Source organism: Callionymus lyra, chromosome 17 (genome assembly GCF_982586985.1).
Source record: "Callionymus lyra chromosome 17, fCalLyr1.hap1.1, whole genome shotgun sequence".
In the NCBI taxonomy this organism is placed as follows: Eukaryota; Metazoa; Chordata; class Actinopteri; order Syngnathiformes; family Callionymidae; genus Callionymus; species Callionymus lyra.
The window spans coordinates 14,255,767-14,280,047 of record NC_141834.1 but is presented as its reverse complement, the minus strand read 5'-3'; the positions used below and the strand labels follow the sequence as shown (position 1 = coordinate 14,280,047).

At 40.7% G+C, this 24,281-nt stretch overlaps 2 protein-coding genes across 2 annotated transcripts in view; one reads left to right on the top strand and one right to left on the bottom strand.

Moving 5' to 3' along the window:
• grin2db (glutamate receptor, ionotropic, N-methyl D-aspartate 2D, b) overlaps positions 1–24,281 on the bottom strand; it is an 85,710-nt gene that overhangs the window by 54,247 nt on the left and 7,182 nt on the right. The window lies entirely within an intron of this gene.
• LOC148062633 (uncharacterized) lies at positions 12,863–24,166 on the top strand. Its single transcript, XM_087779119.1, has 6 exons — positions 12,863–12,905; positions 14,209–14,319; positions 14,443–14,577; positions 14,625–14,993; positions 23,891–24,013; positions 24,090–24,166. The coding sequence occupies exons 1-6, from the start codon at positions 12,863–12,865 to the stop codon at positions 24,164–24,166; spliced, it is 858 nt and encodes a 285-aa protein (XP_087635245.1).

Genomic DNA, 24,281 nt, shown 5'->3' with positions numbered 1-24,281 from the left:
AGTATTGTCAAGTACTTGACTCTGGTGTTGCACAATTTACAGACAACATGACTATTACAGACACTTCATTAGTTTTTATAAACCAAAATATGTCCAAACATCATCTTTAAAAGATGCTGCGGCCGACTGTATCCTCTCGTCCTCAGTCATCGCCGGGATTCTCGCAGGATTTCACCGTTCCTTTAGCTGCGGGAGACGCAATGACTGCTGCAATCTACCGACCGGAAGTTTAATCGCGACACAAAAATGAACAGTATGAACGGCATGAACATTTTCTTGTTAATTGTGAAAAATAACATGGAAAAGAAAATCGTCATAAATCGGAATATTCATATATTCTAACACCCCTAGTGAGTAGCCTTACGATTGCTTAAAAAAGTACTCCAGACCTGAGTTTATATTCATTTTATATCTATGAAATTGTTACAAAGAAAAAGTCCTATGAATGTAGTCTTGACCTTGACCAAAACTGAAGTAGATCAATGTTCATGTTGATGTATAGACATATAAAGACACCAGTGTTTTAGATACGTGACGTCGCGTTTTAACGTCAACAATTTCATACAGAGAATTGGATAGAAATATTATTCAGATCATTAAGATCGAGAGTGAAAAAGTAGAAGACAACATTGCGATCAGACTTAACGTTGGCATTTTTTACGCCAATCAATGCAAATCCAATTTGGACCCAATTTCATATAGATTTTAAGTGGAGAAAGAAAAACCTATATTTTCATTTAAAAAATGATCACCTGGTAAAAAAAGGAGAGTTTTTTCACCTTAAATACTCAGATTTTCTTCTTATTGACAAGTTCATGTTCGGGTTTTTGTATCTGGTGATGTTGGACTTGAAACAATTCCTTAACTAATGTTGTTTCGGCATGAGTTACAGTCAGACCCATTCATTAAAAAAACACTTTCCGACTATTCACTTTCTAACCTCAAAATTGATTTCAAACGCTACTCTCCTTTCGTCTCATTCCCTCTCAGTGAACTCAGCTGTGCCGTTTAAGGTACTTATACCTGGTTAACAATTATTTACATTATCAATAAAGGTTTACCATTCACTAGAATAGAGTAATCAATTAATAGTAGGTCTATGAACTGTGGGAAGAAACCAGAGTATGTGAAAAAAAACACAATAAGTAAGATGTTTGTGATTGTCTAGTGATGGACTTGTGACCTCGTGAAGTTCTTTCCTGGTATCTTCGGAGGAGCCGAGACGGATTTCAAACTATGGTTTTATTAAGCTCAAAGGCACGTTGTCAGGACGCTATCAGATCTAGATGTGAGGTGAGAGATTAAAAAAACAGTTTTAAATCAAGCAAAGATAAAGCATCAAGGTGATCTGAAACTTTCAAGACTGCTGACCTCGTCATAAAAAACCCTGAAACAAAAGGTTTTCTTCTCATCAGCGCTGATCTCCTCCTTCGGAAATCAAACTTCTCCTCCCCAACACTTCCTCCCTAAGACCCCAACGACGGAAACTTTTCCTCGCCTGAAAAAAATACGACGTTGAATTATTAATCCTCCGGTGTCAGTGTGACGCTCGGTGAGTAATCACAATGTTTCCCGTCAACTTTACTTGCAACAGCTGCGGCGCCTGCCTGAGGAGCCCCCGGAAGGGGCCACGGGTATTAGGGGGTGCGGTGGTGGAGTGGGGGTCGGGGGGGGTCCTCAGCATCGCACTCGGTTCCATCCCATGCCCAGGAGGAGGCAGCGTTCCGGCATCATCTCTGTGGAGAAATGTGAATAGAGCGGGGAGTGCGCGGCGCTCGCAGTGCGAGGGTTGAGGAAGTGCAGTGTTCAGCGTTGTGTTTAGACCAAGTCGGAGGCGCTGCTGCTTCATTCCGTTCTGTCACGCGGAGTAATGGACCTGCTCCCCGCTGCCTGTGGCACGGACTGTACTGAATCAGGCGGGCAGCTTCCCACAGCCTCCACCAAACCACTGTAATGTATGCTGGCTGCTGTAAGTCCACACTTTTTTTTTGCCATTACAGGAAATTGCAGCTTCCTTCGTGAGTCACCCTAAGTGCCTGGGATAAGGAACCTTCTCCTGATGATTTTTTTTCCCAATTTGTCCACATGTGAGACAGCTGTGTACTCAAGAAATAGTGTCGAACATTGTCCCCGTAATTTCCTCGGCGGCGCCATTGTCAGGGGCCGGTATTAAGTGGCGGCGCAGTGTGGCGCCGGGCACGTATTGAGCGGCGGTGTGAGTGTCACACACCGGGAACGCCAGGAATGAGGACGAGAGTGCAGCTGGAGCTCAATGCTCCTCGTGTTAATTGGGCCGTACTTCAATCACCGCCAGTGAAGTGTGTCCTTTTTCTGGCGTAACCCATCCCTCTCTCCTTCCCCCCTCGCCCTCGCCACCTCCCGAAAAAACTCTTTCGCATTTTCCTTCACACTTACATCCGAACCAAACAAACAGACTGAGATATTCGTTCTCCTTTTCAATTATTGAAGGCTCGTTTTAAGCATCAATCATGCCTGTGATTCCATTCAAAATAACTCAAAATCGTACCTCTTCACCCGCCACTCAAAACACAAGTCCTCACTTTCATTACAGTCCCTTTCGTCCGCAGCAATCCTTTCATTATTTTTTGTCCAGGAGAATTATTAACATTTATAACGTCCTTTTAATTAGTGGTGTGAGAAAATATTGATACGGTTAAACATCTTGCTTTGTTTGTATTATTTTTATCACAGTTATTTTATGGTTTATATTTCAATTAAGTGTGTATAATCCATTTCTTTATACAACTAACTTGCAAAAGTTCACGGTTATTGTTCAATACTTAGTTGTTATTACACTTCTGGCCCTTAGTGGGAAGCAGTCATTACATCTGCCGGAGCTAAAGGAACTATAAAATACCACAGGATCAGGGCGATGACTGAGGACGAGAGGATACAGTGGACTCGAACAGATATTTAACAGCACTGTATCGATAAATAAATACAATATTTTATTATTTATATCATGCAATGTGCTGTTATGGTTTATTTTTCTATCTATTTAAACTATATATATATATATATATATATATATATATATATATATATATATATATATATGTGTATATGTATATCATTTCTAATTGACAAATATTCACAGCTTTTTCGCATTTTTATGCTGCATTTAAACTTCCAGCAGTCATTACGTCCTCCACAGATAAAGGAATGAGGACTGAGGACGAGAGGATACAGTCGACTCCAGCAGCTTTTAAAGCTGATATTTGGACATATTTTGCTTTCAAAACAAATGAAAGCAGTTACGACTTCGTCAAGAGTCATGTGGTCTGTAAATTCTACAACACCAGAGTCAAGTACTCGACAATACTACACATATATCCTTGTTCCTACAGTATCACAATCGTCAGAGTTCTCTTAATACACACCTTTATTATTAATCCAGTAAGTGGAACGGCAAAGCTTTGAACACTAGTCACGACATGAGGATTTTTTTTTTTCTCCAAGGTTCCAGTCTAAGGAATCCAGGGATCGGAGAAGACCACCGTCCCTGGTCGCTGCCCAACATAAGACCACAGAGAGACTCGAACAGGAAAAAACCACTGATCCTCCACATCAAGATAAGCCATGACTCATTTTTAGGATGCCTCCCTCAGGAGCTGTTCCGCCAGAATCGAACTGGGAAGACACCTTGGGGCAGAACCAGGAAACTTGAGAGAAACTCCTGCATGGCATGGGAGCACCTTTGTATTAGGTGTCCCAGGAGATCTGGAGTAAAGTAAAGTTTAGGTGTCTCGACCTAAAGTGCTGCCTCCTGTGACCTGACCTCAGAAACAGATGAATTTAAGACCATGTTTAAGTTCGTTCCTCTTTACGATGCGATTAAAAAACTAATTGCTCATGATATGAGTTAACTGTAAGAGGATTGGATTTGATACGTGATCATTCAATACAGTTAGTTAGATTTTGAGAATGTAATAGTCTAAAGCAAAAAAAAATCATAATAAATATATACATAATTCATAGCATTCAAATGTATTCACAGCAGTAGCAATGGAATTATTTTAGATAAATAAGAATATTCACACTGAACATGTAAATGCAAATATTAGTAGAAACAACTACTAATATTAGAAAAAAAAAAAAAAACTTTAAATACTGGTAATTAAACAGTACTTGTGTGCCTCAACCCCTACTTCACTGCGTGATCTATTTAATGTGACCAAATGTCAAATTTTAATGAAAAATATTTAGTCAAGATGTATTCACGCAGTGTGAGTCTCCAGGTTCGTCGAGCTGCAACATATTTGATCCATTGTTTGAATATGATGTGAGTCATGTCAGTTCGCTGGAAAAAAAACAAGATAATTAATTGCTTGTTTGAGTTTGTTGTCCCGTAACTTCTGCGTCAGTGCATTTAGGGTTCTACGGAAATCGATGTTGACTCTGGTGTTGCAGAATTTAAAGACCACATGACTCTTGACGAAGTCGTTACTGCTTTCATTTGTTTTGAAACCAAAATATGTCCAAACATCAGCTTTAAAAGCTACTGGAGTCGACTGTATCCTCTCGTCCTCAGTCATCATCGGGTTCGCACGGTTTTAATGTTCCCTTCAGCTGCAGAGGACGTAATGGCTGCTGCCAACTAGTGGTCTGAAATTAAATTGCAACACAGTGAACAAAAGGGCTGTTGAATTTTGATACATTATTGTGAAAAGAGTATCGCAATATATACAGTATATTAGCCATAATCATACAGTAAACTGGTGATCTGGTGTAAGATTTTAGCTGTGGCTCTGGGAAAAGAAATGAATGAATGATTAGTGCTAGAAAGCTAATCCCTTACCCTCCGATTCATCCCATCACGAGTGCATTCATTCTCATACTTTGGCGCTAAAAGAGAGAGAAGCCTCGACAGTCGTCACGACGATTCCAAAAGAGTTACAAATACAGACACGCTGCTTCGAACTCCTCTTATTTTAATTGCTCGTTTAATTTGTTTTACTGCCTCCCTCGCTCCTTTTATCACCTCACACTGCAGAAGCTTACTTTCCCAAAAACTCCTTCAGTCCTCCCTCCCCTTTCGCCTCTTGTCATCGCTCCGTCAAAAGTACGGCTTCCTCTTCTTCTTCCCTTCTTTGATCCGGAGTGTGGACCGGGCGGGCGAGTCGGCTCGGGCTCCTATTGTGCAGTGATCAGCCGGCAGCGCAGCGTGAAGCCGCGGCAGCACTCCCATGATTGTGTGTGGGTTTTTTTTTTTACTGCACGGCCGTAAAAAAAAAGACGACTCGTGCCTCACCCCCTTAAACCTCCCGAATTGATCGGCCATCATCGGGCATTCATCCGACAAATGACGGGATCAGCCATCAAAAAAAAAAGGGATCGTCTGGGGTCTTTGACAATATTTGCGATTAAACACCAAGTCTTTCAGACGCCGCTTCTTTTTTATCGACCCCACGATTTTTTATAGGGGAACAGTTAAAATTTGAGAGCCCGGACGATAAAGCCGAGCGATATATACATGCAGACATTGCTGTTCGTAAACACTCCCACACCGATGCCTGCGGAACACGACCATGAATAAATCTTAAGAGGAAGAAGAATCCTGCGTGGAGACGAGCAGCAAATGAAGAAGCACTGCAGACAAAGTGCAACCCAGGGGCCGAATATAACTGTAGTAGTTTCTGTGTATTACTGCGGCCCTTGTGAGGAGAGAGTAACACTATGAAACTGATCAACGTCTCATTATTTGAATTATTTTACTTATTAAAGAGCTTATATAAGACTCTTTTTCATTTGTCCGCTTGAATATTCTGTCCCACAAAACAGAAAAGAAACAATATTTATTAACCTGATTTATATATTAAAAAACATGCGTATAAAATGTAATAACTCAACAATATATACAAAGAAAAAGTTTGGCTATTAATAGAAAAATTACTCTTCTTTTTCTGGGATTTTCTTTCTTTTTATACTTTCTTTTGTTTCCAAATCGTTCACTTGGTTTCAAGTCCCAGTTATCGTTTAAGATTTATTCGCCCAATAAACTAAAACACAAAACCCTCATAATAAGAAGAAACCCTGCTGTGAGACAAGGAATAAGATTTGAAAAAGATTTAATTAACGTTTTCTTAATTAAAACACGTTTCATTAAAACACAAATAAATGTTTTCTGTGACAATAAAAAACTGAAGTACTAATCAGATTTAGAGTAATTGTAATTCAAGCCACTAACAATCTTTTTTTTTTTTAATTTGCAACAATGACTTCTATTAAACCTTAAAATATTTCATGAATTAATCAGATATAGTTGTATATTTTTCACTTCTATATCCGACTCCTGATTTATTTTTGCCACGCATCTACACTATACATCACTGCAAACGCCTCTCTTACTCTTCCACCCTGTCTGCACTCTCTTCTTTACCTATACATCACTCACGGTGTGGTTTAAGAGGACATTCTCAAATGCCTTGTTAGTGACAGATTTAGGCCACACCAGTTCTATAAGATGCTCAAGTGTTGTGAGCCAATCAGGGCCCAGATTTAACAGTGACATTTAAGAAGAAGACATTTAGGAATCAACACACTGAAGGATGTAATGGACGTAAAGAAATTTACTTTTCCCATACTTTCAGATCGTAGGGCTACAATTCTGAGTCATTTTGATAATCCACTAACTTTAGACCCCGAGCAAAAAACTATCTTAAAAGACGGAAGTTGTTTGTTGCCGGGTACCAACAACAACTACGGGTGTGTGACGATGGTGTCGCCAAAATCGGTCAGAATTTGCTGACGGTGTCAGGACGTCCCATGTCGTGACATGTCGTATGTATATTTCCTGGCGGTCTCATGCTTCTAAACGTCCTTTAATAAGAGTCACATTAAACACTTCTTCAATGCAATAGAACGTATCATGCCGAAGTCATTTCCCTGCCCTTCTCAGCCGGTGCCGAGTTTCCATTTTTAATTCCAGATAAAACACTCGCAGCTCCTCTATCTCCGCTGTACATTGACTGAACACAATCCATTACACGACTTGAAGGGCTTTTCTTGTTTCGCTTCTTCTATGGATTGATGGAAATGAGATGAGCCTGACCCCGGACCCGTCACAGTGCGGCGTCGCAAATTCCCTGACCTATATTTCTTTTACAACAAAAGCAGGAAACCAAGAGCCGACTGATAGGCTAAAGACTTCTTTTCCTTCTGTCCTGGGTTTCCCGCGTTATTCGTTCAAGCTCGCAGCTCAAAAGGTGCAGTAATACAACTACTGTTCTTATTGTTATCCAGGTTCTGGCAGTTTCTGTTTAGGGATGAATTACAAACTAGATTGTTTTTCAAATTTGATAATAAAGAACTGCAGAGGACTGTGTCGACCACTAGGATACCGTAGCGAGCTACTAGTGAGCTACTTACTACTTACTGACTCCCCATTATCGTATTTTTTTGATCTAGTGGTTCAACTATCTTTTATCTTGTCATCTTCCTGCATCAATACATCTTTTTCCTCTAGGATATTTGAGGTTGAACATCAAATGGGTCACTTGAGCACTCGTACAACTACAGGGATGGTTTCACGGGGGTCTTTAAGGGTTTGTACAACCGTCAAGAGATTGAGCGGCTTACTTGGATGCTAACTTCAAATTCCCATGAATCCCATCAGTGCCACATGAAACGTGGAGTTAACATCCATCCATAATGATTGATTCAACAAAATGTTCATGAGAATACTTGCTTTCTGGATTTATATTATACATCAAAACATGTTTATATATTTATATTTAGAAAACATGGATTCACATTTCTTTAAAATGTTATCATTTACAAACAATTTCCCGAAGGAGACCTCCTGAGAGATCAATAAGGTTCTACCTAACATACCTATCATTCTATTTTCTTTTGTTCCACTTTTTGTACGCCATCATTTTAATCGTCGGGGTTCTATTGACTATTCTTTTCTCACCCACGTTTCGACTAAACATTGGAATCATTTTCAGAGTAATTCGATTCTTTTTGGAGTTATATTGCAAAAATGCACATGCTAATGTAGCGATCAATACTCACTTGCTACAAACGAGCTTAAAATATAGACTTATTAAATGTCTTTTTCGGAACAATTTCTAATTTCGAGGCTTCAATACAAGATGTACTTTACAAATGAGCAGTATGGAGGTATTTGGATGATTTTAAGTGACTTTTTGGACGAAGATGAAGATGAAGACGAATGAGCTCCAGTCGTACATTAAAATGAACAAACATTTTTGACTATAACTCTAAAAAGTAACAAAATTATTCCAACCCTTAGTAGACATAACGGTAGGAGTAGGAGGTGTAATATCCCTTAGCTAAGCTCTACTTGTACAAAAACACTTAGCAATCAGCAACACTGCCATCTAGTTTTAGGAAGCCATCACCTCACTGGTACTTTGTTCTTTTTTTGAAGTAAAACAGCATCGTTTGGCCACAGAACTGCGGCTGCTTGGTTTTGCACTCGCATCTATAGAAGCTTCACAGAAAGACGACTTCAATGACAATAGCAAAAAAAAAGCTGAAAGCAGAAGTGACGAGCGTATTTCACGATAACAATGCAGAAGAAAAGTGCCTCGACACAGAAGCTGCATTGATTCATGCATAATTCAAAGTCAAGCTATATTTTCATAGAGATTTAATTTTCTCTCTCCCCTCTTTGAGGGGAAAGCTTTACGAGGCTCACAAGTGTTTGGACATAAATATCACTGAGGTCACTGGCTTCCATGGGAAAAGGCCAATATGTGGAGATCTTGCATCAGTAACTCCCATCACGCTGTTTCCATAAACCCAGCTGGCTTCTACAGACTTGAACAAATAAAAAATGATTTTGTAGAGCAGTGCATCGATGTCCACTGCCAACGCTTGTATAATATAAGTGCTTACCTTAAGGCCAGCCAAAAAAGTGGGGATATTTCATTTCCCCACCTCGGGATCTGACATCCAATATAGCGAGGCGGAGCTGGGGTTGCAGCGCCGCTTCTGCCACCAGCCCAAACTGAATAAAACACCACGTAATTAACTCGATTTAATATAAATTGTTTGGCTTCTCCTCTCCTAAACGCCCCCTCGACACACCACCTGGGGTATTATCTCATCGGGGAGGTCTCTTAGCCGGAATTATTCCTCACAGCTAAACCTTCCAATTAAAGGATCGGCTTCAAAACATTAGGACTTTATACTTGAAGAGGAAGGAGACGCTGCCTGATCAGTTCGTGGACAAACCACTGGACTATCGGAGGTAAACAGAAGGGCTTTATGAAACTGGATTTGTGAACGTAAGTGTCCTTCATTTAACCTTGTGAAGCAACTCATTGAGAGCTTTTTTTTTTTCCAAAAGGGAGCTGGTCGAAACGCCAGCGCAAACAAGAAAATTAAATAGTGACGTAGTTACATGGAGCGCTCGGAATTTTACAGACAAAACCCAATGAAAAGACAAGTTGTCATAGTAAATAATAAATAAGGGATATGCAAATGGTGACCTCAGTGTTAATAGCTTAACAGTCATGAGACTAATACAGTAAATATTTGTATTTACATAACAATTCTTGTTGTCAAGTTTTATAGAATTAAATCGTGTTTTTTTATATCTGTTTTTATGTATTTTTTTTATTTCCTGAGGTGTTGCCTCAGTCTTTTCGAAGGGCAAAGGTAATATGAAAAAAATAATTAAATGTTTTGTACGCACATATCTGCCGCTCCGATCATTAAAGTATTAAAAAAATATATAAATAAGCTTCTTATTCTGATTACTGTTGATTATGACCACATGATAGTTTTATACCAAATGTTTGTATCGTCTATTTCACGCAATTCAGAAAAGAAACATGCAGATATTAGAGGCTTGTTCTTATAATATAACAAACAAAATGATCCTTGTCTGTTGCTTTAAGTCATTTTTACAAGAGTCACAGACACTCCTTTTTTTAAGCTAGCTCATTCAGGCAGGATGTTAGTCCAAATAAAAAGTAGGGTTTTCAAAATAAGACTTTGTGAAACCAGGACATTTCAGAAGCTCAATACACATGTCCATGTTGCAAATTGTAGCTGAACAGGTTCAAATTAAAGTTTTCCTCATGTGATCAGACAATCTCCTGAAACACACATGTCTATAAAGGCCTCATCACATGTTGAACATATGTTTGTAAACAAAGAAACACTTTTAGCCAATGTAATACAAAGTTTGTGCATCAAATATATTCTGTTTTCACAGCTTTTATTCTTGTTGAATTTCATATAAGGATGTTTCTAAAAAGCCCTTAACTGTCAATATTTCTGTTAATAACTGTATGTAAAGTCAAAATATTTACACTAGGGGCACGTCTGCAGTAATTTGCAACATTGTGTGATCCATTTCGGCAGAGCTGTAGATGAAAAAATTGATCAAAACATGCAGCTCGATCGTACTCGCACTAGTAATATTTTTCTCACCAGCATATAATTTTTTCTCACGTAAGTCTTGAAAAACTGTGATAAATTCCCATAAGGAATGAATGGGACGTGCTTAAAAAAAAAGTCAAACATCTCCTGCTCTGACATACTTTCACATAGAAACACAATTGAAACTTTAAAAATGTAGATACAAGTCCAAATGATCAACGTGGGCTCTGACTATTTTGTAGCTTTCATAGTTTTTTCGTCACGGTGCAAAGCGCACAGCCCACACTTGCCATTTCCCGGCGGGGTATTGTCTAGTTTGTTTTGGCATTCATCTCTTATTTCGGAATTTATTGTTTCAATTCCGACATGTGCACCTCCGTGAATACTCGGCTGATTGTCTTCAGAGCTGATATACTGAACATGAGCCTTAAAAACTAAATTCTTCAGCATCAATAAATGGGAAGTGTAGTCAAAAATGTAAGTAGCAGTTTATACCATCAGTCCATCTTATCAGGGTAATCCCCTTGATCGGTAGTGATGTGTAGTTTTCAAACTTTGGTTAACCTCAGTCCCAAACGAATAAAACCTTTAGCAATAACAGTAAGCATGCTGGCACATACTCCTAGAACTGGAGTTATTATTTGGTAACCTAAAATTTGGCAAGCGCTCGCGTGACAGATTCTCCCGCTGACATTAAAGCGAGTAAATAAACAGAGAATAAACAAGTTTCTATTGATTTTGTGAGTCACGCTGAATTAAACCACAAGAAAAAGTGTTTCATATGAACAATTTAATTATTGTACTTTACACTTTTGCCAGATATCCCCCACTTTCGTTCTCTCTCCGTCCTCAGTGGCGAATAAAATCGAATTTTTATGGAACATGAAGTGTTGTTTTTTTTTAATCAAATGTGTCAAATAAAATATTTTTCATGAGTCGATTGATTCGGTTTTCGTCAAACATGTCAAACTCAAGGGGGCCAGGAATGTCATTTTAAGTGGCTTGGTAGAGCGTTGATGAAAAATGCATTCCAATTTGTTGTACAGGAAAAATACCCAATGCACTTGGATATCGTGATCCACGAAGGATAACAGGCAGTTTCTAAAAAAAACAATACTTGAGTGTCATCAGCATAGCGCTTAAGTTATTCTACAGCAATCAAGTTCTTTACATTTTTGCCGCTTGCGTGAGTGAGTTTAGTGATTTCACCGAAGCTCAGATTAGAACTAGCAAATTTGCATTTCCAGAAGTAAATGCAGTGTAAATGCTGAATATGTAAACTGAAATGCTTGAAAGTATTAGTGAAAATGAGTGGAAACCATTGAAATGATGGTATGAAGAAGAAAGACTGACTTGAAAACGTTGAAATAAAGTGAAAAAGTTAAATTTATAGTAGAAGTAGAAGAGACAATAGTAGAAGTACTAGATTTAGTAGTGGGAGTAGCAGAAGTAGAAGAAGTAGAAGTAGAAGAGGTACTAGTAGGAGTAGAAGAAGTTGTAGTGGGAGTAGAAGAAGAAGTAGAAGTAGAAGTACAATATGTAGTAGAATTAGTAGTAGAAGTTGAATAAGTAGTAGTAGTAGGAGTAGAAGAAGTAGTAGTAGGAGTATATATGTAGTAGTAGTGGGAGTAGAAGAAGCAGTAGTAGTGGTAGTAGAATAAGTAGTAGTAGTGGGAGTAGAAGAAGCAGTAGAATTGGTAGTGAGAGTAGAAGAAGTAGTAGCAGTGGGAGTATAATAAGTAGTAGTGGTAGTAGAAAAAGTAGAATAAGTAGTAAAAGTGGGAGTAGAAGAAGTAATAGAAATAGCAGTTGAAGTAGAAGAAGTAGTATAATTAGTAGTAGAAGTAATAGAGTTATTAGTAGAAGTAACAGTAATAGTAGAAGTAGAATAAGTAGTAATAGTAGAAGTAGAATAAGTAGTAATAGTAGAAGTAGAATTAGTAGTAATAGTAGAAGTAGTAGTGGTAGTAGAATTAGTAAGAACATTTAGAAGTAAAAGTAATAGTAGAAGTAGAATAAGTAGTAGTAGGGGGAGTAGTATAAGTAGTATAAATAGTAGTACAAGTAGAAGTAGTAATAGTAGAAGTAGTAGTGGTAGTAGAATTAGTATTAAAAAAACGATTGGGTAGAATTATTTTAGGGACACCGTTGTTATGTGGCAGATTTCTTCTCAGGATTTAAGGTTTGTTCTTCTAATATAACATTTATATAATCCACAGTCATGAATTAAACGCGTTGTTACTCTGTAATACTATTTCAGAGAACTCTGATCCGGCTGGAATCATAATCAAACATCGCCAAAAAAAACATTTAACAAGGACATTAAATGGATTCTTTTTTTCTTCCACCCCCCCCTCGAGGTCGCCGCGGCGAAGCCACCGCTCTTGCTAGCACCAGCGCTTCCATTAATTCCCTCCATTGATTGGCCAGACACTGGGATCACTTCGCCACATCTAAATCGCTCACTAATTAAAAGCGCGAGATGAAAAGCAGCCGACGCCGCAGCCCTCACGGACCTTTGCAAGGTGAACATCCAGCGACGACTTCCCGACCAGAAGAAGCTTCTTGCCCGAGACCAGCGCTCAGCGGGAGCGAGGAGCCCAGAGATCTGCATAGTAACGATCCGCCGTCTTATTCAGCAGATAAACTGATTAGCGCCGGGCAGGAAGCCTTCAGTGATACCTATTGAACCATTATACAAGGTCGCGCGCGGGCAGGTGAGCGCACGTACGCCTCATTTATCCCTGAACATGCCTTTGAAATTTCCACCCATGAGAATGTTTTTTTTTTTTTTTTTAAATCCGCTACGACTTGAGTGGCGTGAATACCAGCGTGAGCTCGCTGCATGTGCGCCGGTGTCAACAGGGGATCATTTTTGTAAGTGGCAGTCTGTTGCTTCGGTGTAGGTGTTTTCTAAAAAAAAAAAGGCTGAAGGAGTGACTTTGATGAAATTACAGTGTACAGACCTGGCTGCGGTGCTGACAACATGGCCCACGTTAATGATACGGCTAAAGCTAGGCTTCTGTCACAGCGCATTTCAAGAGGGCTCACCTGCACTATTTTATCTAAAAGTCCCTTTTTTTACGTTGATCAAAGATACATGACTTGATACAAGAGGACGACTGAAGAGTATCTCTCTGCAGGGGATTAAAAGTCGACTTTTGTTGTCAGCGCCACCCTCAGGGGCAGGGAAGTAGTGACACTGGAAGTGGAAGACGAGTCAGTAAGCCGAGTCAGGTGGACGAGTCGGGAAGCTGGGTCGAGAGGACGAGTCGAGAGGACGAGTCAAGAGGACGAGTCAGGAAGCTGGTCGAGAGGACGAGTCAAGAGGACGAGTCAAAAGGACGAGTCAGGAAGCTGGTCGAGAGGACGAGTCAAGAGGACAAGTCAAAAGGACGAGTCAGGAAGCTGGTGGAGAGGACGAGTCAAGAGGACAAGTCAAAAGGACGAGTCGAGAGGACGAGTCAAGAGGACGAGTCAGGAAGCTGGTCGAGAGGACGAGTCAAGAGGACGAGTCAAGAGGACGAGTCAGGAAGCTGGTCGAGAGGACGAGTCAAGAGGACAAGTCAAAAGGACGAGTCGAGAGGACGAGTCAAGAGGACGAGTCAGGAAGCTGGTCGAGAGGACGAGTCAAGAGGACGAGTCAGGAAGCTGGTCGAGAGGACGAGTCAAGAGGACAAGTCAAAAGGACGAGTCAAGAGGACGAGTCAAGAGGACGAGTCAGGAAGCTGGTCGAGAGGACGAGTCAAGAGGACAAGTCAAAAGGACGAGTCAAGAGGACGAGTCAAGAGGACGAGTCAAAAGGACGAGTCAAGAGGACGAGTCAAGAGGATGAGTCAAGAGGACGAGTCAAGAGGACGAGTCAAGAGGATGAGTCAAGAGGACGAGTCAAGAGGACGAGTCAAGAGGACGAGTCAAGAGGACGAGTCAAGAGGATGAGTCAAGAGGACGAGTCAGGAAGCTGGTCGAGAGGACGAGTCAAGAGGACAAGTCAAAAGGACAAGTCAAGAGGACGAGTCAAGAGGACGAGTCAGGAAGCTGGTCGAGAGGACGAGTCAAGAGGACAAGTCAAAAGGACGAGTCAAGAGTACGAGTCAAGAGGACGAGTCAAAAGGACGAGTCAAGAGGACGAGTCAAGAGGACGAGTCAAGAGGACGAGTCAAGAGGACGAGTCAAGAGGACGAGTCAAGAGGAAGAGTCAAGAGGACGAGTCAAGAGGACGAGTCAAGAGGACGAGTCAAGAGGACGAGTCAAGAGGACGAGTCAAGAGGATGAGTCAAGAGGACGAGTCAAAAGGACGAGTCAAGAGGACGAGTCAAGAGGAAGAGTCAAGAGGACGAGTCAAGAGGACGAGTCAAGAGGACGAGTCAAGAGGACGAGTCAAGAGGACGAGTCAAGAGGAAGAGTCAAGAGGACGAGTCAAGAGGACGAGTCAAGAGGAAGAGTCAAGAGGACGAGTCAAGAGGACGAGTCAAGAGGACGAGTCAAGAGGACGAGTCAAGAGGAAGAGTCAAGAGGACGAGTCAAGAGGACGAGTCAAGAGGACGAGTCAAGAGGAAGAGTCAAGAGGACGAGTCAAGAGGACGAGTCAAGAGGACGAGTCAAGAGGACGAGTCAAGAGGACGAGTCAAGAGGACGAGTCAAGAGGAAGAGTCAAGAGGACGAGTCAAAAGGACGAGTCAGGAGGACGAGTCAAAAGGAAGAGTCAAGAGGACGAGTCAAAAGGAAGAGTCAAGAGGACTAGTCAAGAGGACGAGGCAAGAGGACGAGTCAAGAGGACGAGTCAAGAGGACGAGGCAAGAGGACGAGGCAAAAGGACAGGATGAGTCAGGACAATGAGTAAGGAAGACGAGTTAGTAAGGCTAGTCAGGTGGACGAATAATGAAGACGAGTAAGGAAGCTGGGTCAAGAGGACGAGTCAAGAAGACGAGTCAAGAGGACAAGTAAGGAAAACAAGTCAGGAGATCGAATAAGAAGGACGAGTCAGTAAGCCGAGTCAGGTGGACAAATAAGGAAGCTGAGTCGAGAGGATGAGTAAGGAAGACGGGTCAGGTAAACAAGTCAGGGCAGGTTGAGTCAGGACAGGACTAGTTAGGGTTTTAGAAAAAAAACATGATCAAATTTACTTTAAACCTTTAATTATTTAATGATTTTGTTGGTTCAGGAGCCAAAAGACAGTTGCTGGGATTCAAACCTGTTTTAAATACCAGGTCACCTTTGAGGCTGTAGCGGATTTTATGAACCAACTCAGGAACATGTGTTTTACTGGATACTTTTACAAATCCTACAAACACCTTAATCCAGACACAATCAACATCAAAATCAAAAACTAATCACAACATACAAATCCTTCAATTCAAAATTCATACCAAATGACAGCTTTATGCATCTAAAAATGCTTCTTTAGCATAAGTGTTTGTTGGGAAATAAATATGTTTCAAGAATAGTTAGACATAAGGAGCCAAAGTGATGTTGATTTGTTATGTATCGAATATTGACTTGTTGTAGACTCTCAAAAACAAGAGCTCTCAAGTCAGCAAACAGAAGAATTTCATCTGACAGGAACAAGCTGATGAAAAAAAAAGATAAACTGATGTTGAACATGTTGTAAAATCTCCTCTCACCCTATTCTGGGCGACAGACTGATGTGTAAAGCAACAGCAGCAGTAGTTTTTGGTCTTTGTCGAGGTCATGGGCTGAGGCTAAAGGTCAGGGACTCCCTGGACAGCAAAGACTTTTCACAAGAGAGACTCGTAAAAGTTGTTTTTTAAGTCGATCCATCACTAACTAACGACTTTCATGACTATAATATTCCATGATCTGGACCCGAGGCCACTGGGATCTCATCCCGTTCTCTCCGCTAGACCATGAGTTAGCTTAGCGCAGTAGCATTTTAGCATTCTTCCCCTAAAACATGTTGACGAATCAACATATTTTGTTACATAAAAGTTCCTTGTGCTGCTTAAAATAGATCCAACGAATGCCAAAATTTACCTGAATTACAGATTAAAACATCGGTAAAGTGACCTCCTTGGCAGCAGTAATAATACACAAATTAGATCAGAAGACATTCAAACTTTTTGAAGAAGAACATTTCACTTTTTGAGGACATGACAGTTGGAAGAGATTTGTCTTATCAGTGTCGACTTTCTGGACATACTTTGGACCTGCTAGCCTTACATCATGCATTTTTTGTATATATTATGATATATTATTAGTGTTATTTCCTGAAATGTCTAAAAAGTCCCAGATAAAATACACGTATTGGCCTCCTGGCCACCTTTTTGTTCTTGGTGACCAGAAAAATAAAAGAAAAAGTAGTAAAAAATAAACACAACATCTTGACAATAGTTGCACAGAAATAATAAGATTGATCTTTCATGCACTTAAATTCATTTTATACCGTTTGTTAGTACTTTATAAAGTTCTCCACCGTCTGAAATCTCGGCAAACGAGAGGTTCCGAGAGCGCAGTCTATTATTAGTATGTCAATCCTGAGATGTCCCTCAGGCCAGACGTACTGTCTCCAGCATGTACATGTAAAAATCAAGATATTTCCAACACTGACTCTGCTCTTGAGCAAAAGGTGCAAGTTGACTCAGATCGGATCTCAGATCCTGGATCAGCTTGACACCAGAAGGTGTTCTGAAGATGACGGCGCCGCCTCCGTATCCACCACGCCATCTCTCACTGACGCTTCTCGGCAGTAAATCTCCTCAGAATTAACTGTAAGCGGAGTCTGTGCCGCGTGAACGTCTGGATGTAGCCATTGTTCGCCGTCGGGGGAATTGAACAGCAGCCTTCAGGCTTGTCACTCTAAATCAACAATGTCAGGGATTTTTAACTAAACTCCTTCACTTCGGGGGGAGGAAAAAAAAAGTGAGGCTTTTCCGCGTCAGTCAAAGAAGCATTTATGCTGAGGTGACAGTTAATTACAAACTTTGTCATTTTTTAATCCCATTCATCTGCTGAAGTGCAGTTATGGATTATTGATCTGCAGCCGACTGTTTCACCGTCACAAGTCTGTTGTTTCTTCCGTTATAAAACATCTGGAAGATTCTTTTCCAGCCTCTACAGTCTCTATCTGAACCCCTCAGACATGACATCCAACATAACGCTTGTGCTCTGAAAACTCCTTTGGATTAGCTTAAATATTAGCATTATTGTTAGCATGATTGTTAGCATAACAGGGTGTCGGTTCTGAACCTAAATGTGACTTTTTTAAACTTTAAAATATTAAACTAGACCAATGGAATAGATGCTTATAATGAAACATTCTACTTGTTACATATAATACAGCAAAATCGTCATTTTGTTTTCCTAATAGACTGCTTAAAAACAATTGGATGGTGATGTGTCAATCAAACTTAACTAAGATTTGTCCCGCCCCTCCTTATCACTTGACGAAAAAAAAAGTCATGTTAGCGATTGAATGCTAGGCAGCATCAGAAACATGGTTTCAACAGAAACTATTCAATAAATAAATGCACCTGGCTCACAACGCTTTGAGGGACACCTACCCCATCTTCAATCGAAGGAAGTTACTTCAGAGAATATCAGGTTTTTTATGCGTCAACCCTCCATCAACAATAAATGTTGGACGACTCAAACAACTTTACAGGATAAGTTTGTGAACTGGAGGCAAACATCGAGTTCGATCTCGGGTTATTCCTTTTGGCTCTTTTCATTGTTAAGTTTATTCATGGAAAGTAAAATATATCCACATTTTAACATGTGATCTGTAGAGATCTGACATGCAATCGAATATATATGTTATAATTTGTGTTATGATCTTATATAACTATGCAATAAAAACAGCAGCTGACACACGCATGACAAAAGTGATTTTAACATTGGATTTACATGTGATTCCTAAAATAAAACGACTATCAAGACCATTCTTTCTGATGTTACTTGAACAAAAACCAAAACAAATATTTCTGCTTCATGTCACCGGAAGTGAAAACCGACGTCACTAGAAAACCGTCCGAAGGGAAGTTGACTCGTCATTAAAACACCTCCGTCGGACGTGGTCTTCTTGAGAAGCGACTCGAGCGTCCTACACTCCACACGGGTGAAGATCAAGATCCTGTTTTAACACGCAGATAAATCAGAGAAACAGCAGGAAGCGGTCACCGTGATGAAGGTCACATAAATCATTCAGATACACACTGCAGCCTCGTCGCATGACTCGCTCACAACAAAAAAAAAAAAAGTACGGACCCGAGATCCAGACGGATGACATCATCCTTTCACTCCGAGTCGCTCTTGCAGGAGGGAGGAAACCGGAGCGAGTGTAGGAAACGTTAAGTTTGTTGTGAGCAGAAGTTCCAGCCCTGAAGGTAGAAGCCTCTTGAGTGCGGGTTAAACTGCAGCAGTTTACCTGTCGGGCGTCTCCTGTCGTGTCCTCCTCACATCTGTCTGTGGATTGTTGTCATCTATAGGTGCTCGCTGAATTATTTAAACCAACAGTTGGATGATGAATCATCTGCTCGGTCACAAAGGTTCGAATCCCATTTTCCAGTAGGTCCTTAAAAGGCCTGCAGTGAACTTAAATCATCGCGGCACAACTTGTAATGTCTGAGTTGAATGTATTGCTGAAGACAGAAGTCGAGACGGATGAGGATCATCATACTTTGTGGGACGAATAAAACTTTAAATTACAGCATTAGAAAGATTAGAAATGTCGTCGTGCCGTTTTTAATAAGCATGAATCAAAAAATATATGATCAAGTCACTGTTAGATTAATGCAGTTATTCTTTACATCTTCATATGTTGATTTAAGTGCGTCTTAAATAGATGTTGGACTCTATTGTATCATCAGTGTTTCTACAAAACTCTATTTTCATTGAAATATTTACATTACAAAATGATCTTAAGCCCCGCCCACTGAAAACACTGATGAAATCTTGTTGACCATAACCACGCTGTGATTGGTCGAATATCGGGATTTGTCAATGCCTGTCATCAATCCAGGAAGTCTTCACCTCCATGGGACTCGTTGTATAAACAAAGCGGGACGTGATTACAGCTGGCTGGAGGAGGAATGAAGCTATTATTATGTCATCATATAATGCACTTGTAACCTCTCGTTCGCCCATATTTCAGATTAACGTTATAAAGTAATAGTTAGTTATAGTAATAAAAGTAGTTCAAATCATGGTCCTGATGAGGGACTTACTGAATCTTCAACATTTAAAACATGAGAGTGAGTCAGGAGAGTTTGTTTTGACATCAGTAAGATTATTGTGGTAATAAATTATACGTTTTTAATATATTTGTGTAAAGAAGTGAGCTAGTTTATTAATACAGAAGTATGAGTGTCAGCCCGAGAAGCGAAAACAAGCCATAAACGCTCGTGTCGTGCACCGTCAGAACCGACTCCGGGTCCGACGGCTTCACGGGTTCACACACATTGAAAACCGATCAACGATCAATCCTCGCCAAAAAGCCGGCGTGGAAGTGGGACGTGACAAAGGGGGTTTAACAAAGCGGCGGAAGGAAAGTCTCACAGATCAGGAGGCATGACACAGCAGCCCGGGGGTGACGCGCCACACCGGCCGCAGACACAGACCAACGTGGTTTTTATAAATGCTTCCATTTCCTCTTTTTAATAACCACTTATGCTGTCATTTCCTGCTCCATCCATCACCGTGAAGGACTGCACCGCTGCTGCAAAAACATCTCCTCGCTCGCTCCTGCGTCTGCGGCTGCATACCCATGGGTGGAAGTGCTTCTGCGGAGCGTGTGCGCCGCATGCAGCCGAGTGAAGCCGTGTGCCTACAAGCTGCCTCGCTTGTATTCCCAAAACACGCCGCGAGGCTCTTGCTCAGGGTTAGCAGGACGTGTGTGTGTGTGTGTGTGTGTGCACCTGATAGCGTGGCGAATGAAAATTCTCTGACCGTTATTAGCGTGTCCGGTTGCCCGGCAGCCGCTCCATCCGTCCGTCGGTTTTGCTAAATGACTTCCTGTCATTACACCACATGTGTTAATATTCAGCAGTCTCTGTGGTCCCCGAGTCTGACAGCAGCACCTCGGGGCGCTCCGACACATGAGCTATCTACTTCCTGGAAATAACTTTTTAAAGAGTTCATTTCAAAATTGGAAAATCGGGGAGGCTTCCTCGGAATCCGAATGTTCAATTACTGACGCTTCGTTACAGCTTAACGCGGATTAGTGTTAGCGAGACATGAAGTGAGTGATACATGTTTAACCTCAACAACCTCCAGCGGATCTGATGTGTGACGCGTCCTTCTGTGAGACTGCTTTCTTCCTCCATGTGCTTTTAAAACATTGAAACCTATCTTATTTACTACTCAGCCTCATTTCCAAATAAGAGTTGGGATTATTTTCCAAGTAATCAGTTCCTATTTGGAGACATAACCGGGGGGCTCAACATATCTTTGGCCAAAAAGACAAACCAAAAACATCAAAAATACCTCCATACTGCTCGTCTGTAACGTCCCTGTTGTATTGAAGCCTCGACATTAGAAACTGATCTGAAAAGATACAATTCAATGGCAGCTATTTCGGTATTTTTGGACGAAAAAAAAGTCAGCACTGGTTGCGACCATCATATGGACATTTGTTTCTGCCTATACTTCCAAGAAGAAACGGGTTACACTGAAAATAATCCCAACCCTTAGTCGACATGAGGGCCAGTGGAAAATTAGGGAAATTTAAATTTTAAATCACTTTAATATCCCTTTTTTTTACAAGTGTCTGATTAGCTAACCTAGTACGAACAGTGACTGGGAAAAAAGGTGACCAGCGACGGCCCTTGTCAGGAGCCTCTTGCACTGCACCAGGGCCAGTCAACCCAAAATTCCTGAGGGCCATATTTTTCGGACTTCTTAACTTTACGAGTTGCTTTTACCCTTCTGTTATCTCAGGGTCAAGGTCAACGACCTCCCTGGTTTCTAGAAATACTTTTGCAGTGGTTGAGGTTGTTCCTCTTGACCCAGAGACAACACAAGGGATACCACAAACGCATTTCTTTACGGGCCATCGGGTCACCTTGACCTGGAACTTTTCATCTTATCGCAAGACATAGCCGTCGCCAGAAATCGGAAACACAACCGCTTTATTGGCTATTTAACTAAGTATTTAGTATTCATAGGTTATTGGTCCACGGGCCAAATCAAATGTCTTGACTGCTGGATCTGGACTACTACATACACCCTCATGATCCCAGCATGTTTGAGAAGAACACTCTCTGGAGGTGGATACTATGGAGTGAAGACAACCTAACATCAGCTGCTACTTTAAAAATTGAACCACTACACACCCTTTATAGCATCATTTCAACATTCAAAAACTATATTTTTTCCTCATGCTTACATATCCATTCACTAACCAGTATTAGCACTGAGTAAAATTAAATAGTTGCAAATTGCCTTGTCTGGACGACATACACATCATTGAGGAAAAACAAGAGCTCATTTGGCTGCTCCTTCTACACCACAGAGAGTTCAGATGATTCCTGGATAAAGATGATAATCCAGAAAAAAAAAAGCAATATTTCATTTCATTGTTTCTTGAAACTTTCTTGAAAAATATATTTTGGGTTATTTTGCTAACCGAGGGATGGACCTGGTGTCTTCTGCTTTTACAACAGAATTAAGTTTAATGACAAGATAATGCTGCCAAGAAACAAATGCTAAAGATTGTGTAGAAACCTCCATGCCACTAGAGGGCACACTTCCATTCTACCGCCTGTAAAATAGTGTACACTAAACCTTAACAAGTAGCTTTAAGTTTGATTTGCATTTTAAAGGTGCATTTTATGTAATTAAAAGTAAAAATCCTTTTTATCGTTTATTTAATAATTATTCCACTACAAATCGTTTGTTTACCATTTAACACATTTGTTTGTCTATTCATGTGATGCAAATGTCAAAAACATCAGAAAAGTCCAATTAGATTTCCCTCTAACTGTGGTAATTAGAGGAGCATTAAAAATGCAGGTTTCCCGGGGCCAGGATCACCCTCATAACACCGGAGTTTTGAGCAACCGAGCTGTTTAATTTCTCAAAGGACGAGACTTTTTTCTATCTAGTTTAAGTCTGCAGTGCTAAAGCTTTCGAACCATCAACATTCTGCGAAGTGTAAACACCTGAGCAGACGAACCTTTACACCGCATAATTCCTGCTTTAACATATAGTTTAAGAAGTCAGGATTCTCAAATGTCACCCGGTGGGAAAAAAAAGCGCGGCGGCTCCTGCGATATTCATGCATGTGTTTGCCTCGAGGCATTCATGTTGACGGCCTCGTGGGCTTTCCTTCCATCATCCAAGCTAGCTTGTCCAATTACTGGAACGTCAACCAGGATTCTTCCTCCTTCCTCACACCGGCGTATTCCTGAAGCTCCTGACTCACTATCTGCGAGCGGCGGAGTGAAGGGAGGAAGAGAAGATATTGGTGTTGAAAGTTTACAACTTCCACCGCTGTTACCTCGGAACAAAGAGCTTAAACCTCCTGCCGGAGAAGGTAGTGAGGTTAATACTTGACGTATACGGTGGAAAGAAAAGTCAGAAAACTGAAGTGAATACGTTTACTATGGCACGCAAATGATTAAAGTACCGACCTTGGATGTTATTAAAAAGTAATCTAATTTGTGATGCTAAAAAAACTACTGACCTCTCAGTGAAGGTCTGAGAACTTGATCAGGTCGAGCGAAAGGGGGTTAACGACCATAATAAAAACTCAAATTAATCGTCTGACACTATATGTTTTACAAGCCATGTAGGGGAATTTATTTTTAATTTTAGCCCCCAGCAGATTGGTAAGGGGGGCACAAACTGTGTCAAAGGAAGAATTCAATTTAAATAAAATGTAAACCACGTTAAATACAAAACAAATAAAGATGAATTCAATGATTGTAGCTCCTTTTGGCAATTGTAACGGCTTTTTTCCAACAGTTTTTTATACCCGATCAACACCAGGAATTTCATCTGGTATATAATACAGTATACAATATAATACTTTCCTTTTTATTGTGTTCTTTCCTTTGTTATATGTTCTTTTAGTTGCACTTTGTTCTTGTTTTCATGAAACTATCGTCTGCCGTGAACTGAAAATTTCCTGAAAGAGTTCTCCAGAGGGATCAATAAAATCCATCCATTCATCCATCCATCAATCTATTCATCTATCCACCCATCCATTCATCCATTAATTCATCCATCCATCCATCAATCCACCTATCCATCCATCTATCTATCCATCTATCCACCAATCTATCTATCCACCCATCTATCTATCCTTCCATCTATCTATCCATCTATCTATGCATCTATCCATCCATCCATCCATCCATCCATCCATCCATCCATCTATCCATCTATCCATCTATCATTCATATATGCATCATCTATCTATCCAGCTATCTATCCATCTATCTATCTATCTATCCATCCATCTATCAATCTATCCATCGATCTATCCATAGACCTATCCATCCATCTATCCATCCATGACCTGTCACTCTTTTTGTCTGGCTTCTTTTTCCAGCCTCTTTCAGAGCCCAGTCCTCGGGTCATTCGATGTCGTACCTTTTGTGCAAGATCAACCTCAAACACGGGGACTTTACATCCTCCCAGGCATTCCTGTCCGGATCCAATGTCCGATGTCGAAGTGACGCTGCCGCCACCGATTTATTTTTAGCCCTTCTGATTAATTAAAATCCTTGGAAAAATGTTCCTACGGTCAGCAATAATGAGTCAGAAAAAGTGGGACAATATGGAGAAGAGACAAGAGTCGACCGGACCCTTAAAAGAAGCGAAGTGAATCCAAGACATTCTCACTTAAAACGCCTGAAAAAGTGTTTTTGTAGTGGTTCTGAAAGATCGCAATTAGACCCAAAGTTGCCTTCTTTTCAGCAGCTATTCCCATCAAGAGTGTC

What these genes read in the sequence shown, in the direction of transcription:
- LOC148062633 (XM_087779119.1), top strand. Translation starts at nt 12,863, where the DNA reads ATGAAAAGCAGCCGACGCCGCAGCCCTCACGGACCTTTGCAAG. An exon ending in AGGACGAGTCAAGAGGACGA is followed by an intron (nt 14,994 to 23,890) that starts GTCAAGAGGACG and finishes TTCTTTTTCCAG; the next exon opens with CCTCTTTCAGAGCCCAGTCC. An exon ending in ATCCAATGTCCGATGTCGAA is followed by an intron (nt 24,014 to 24,089) that starts GTGACGCTGCCG and finishes TCCTACGGTCAG; the next exon opens with CAATAATGAGTCAGAAAAAG.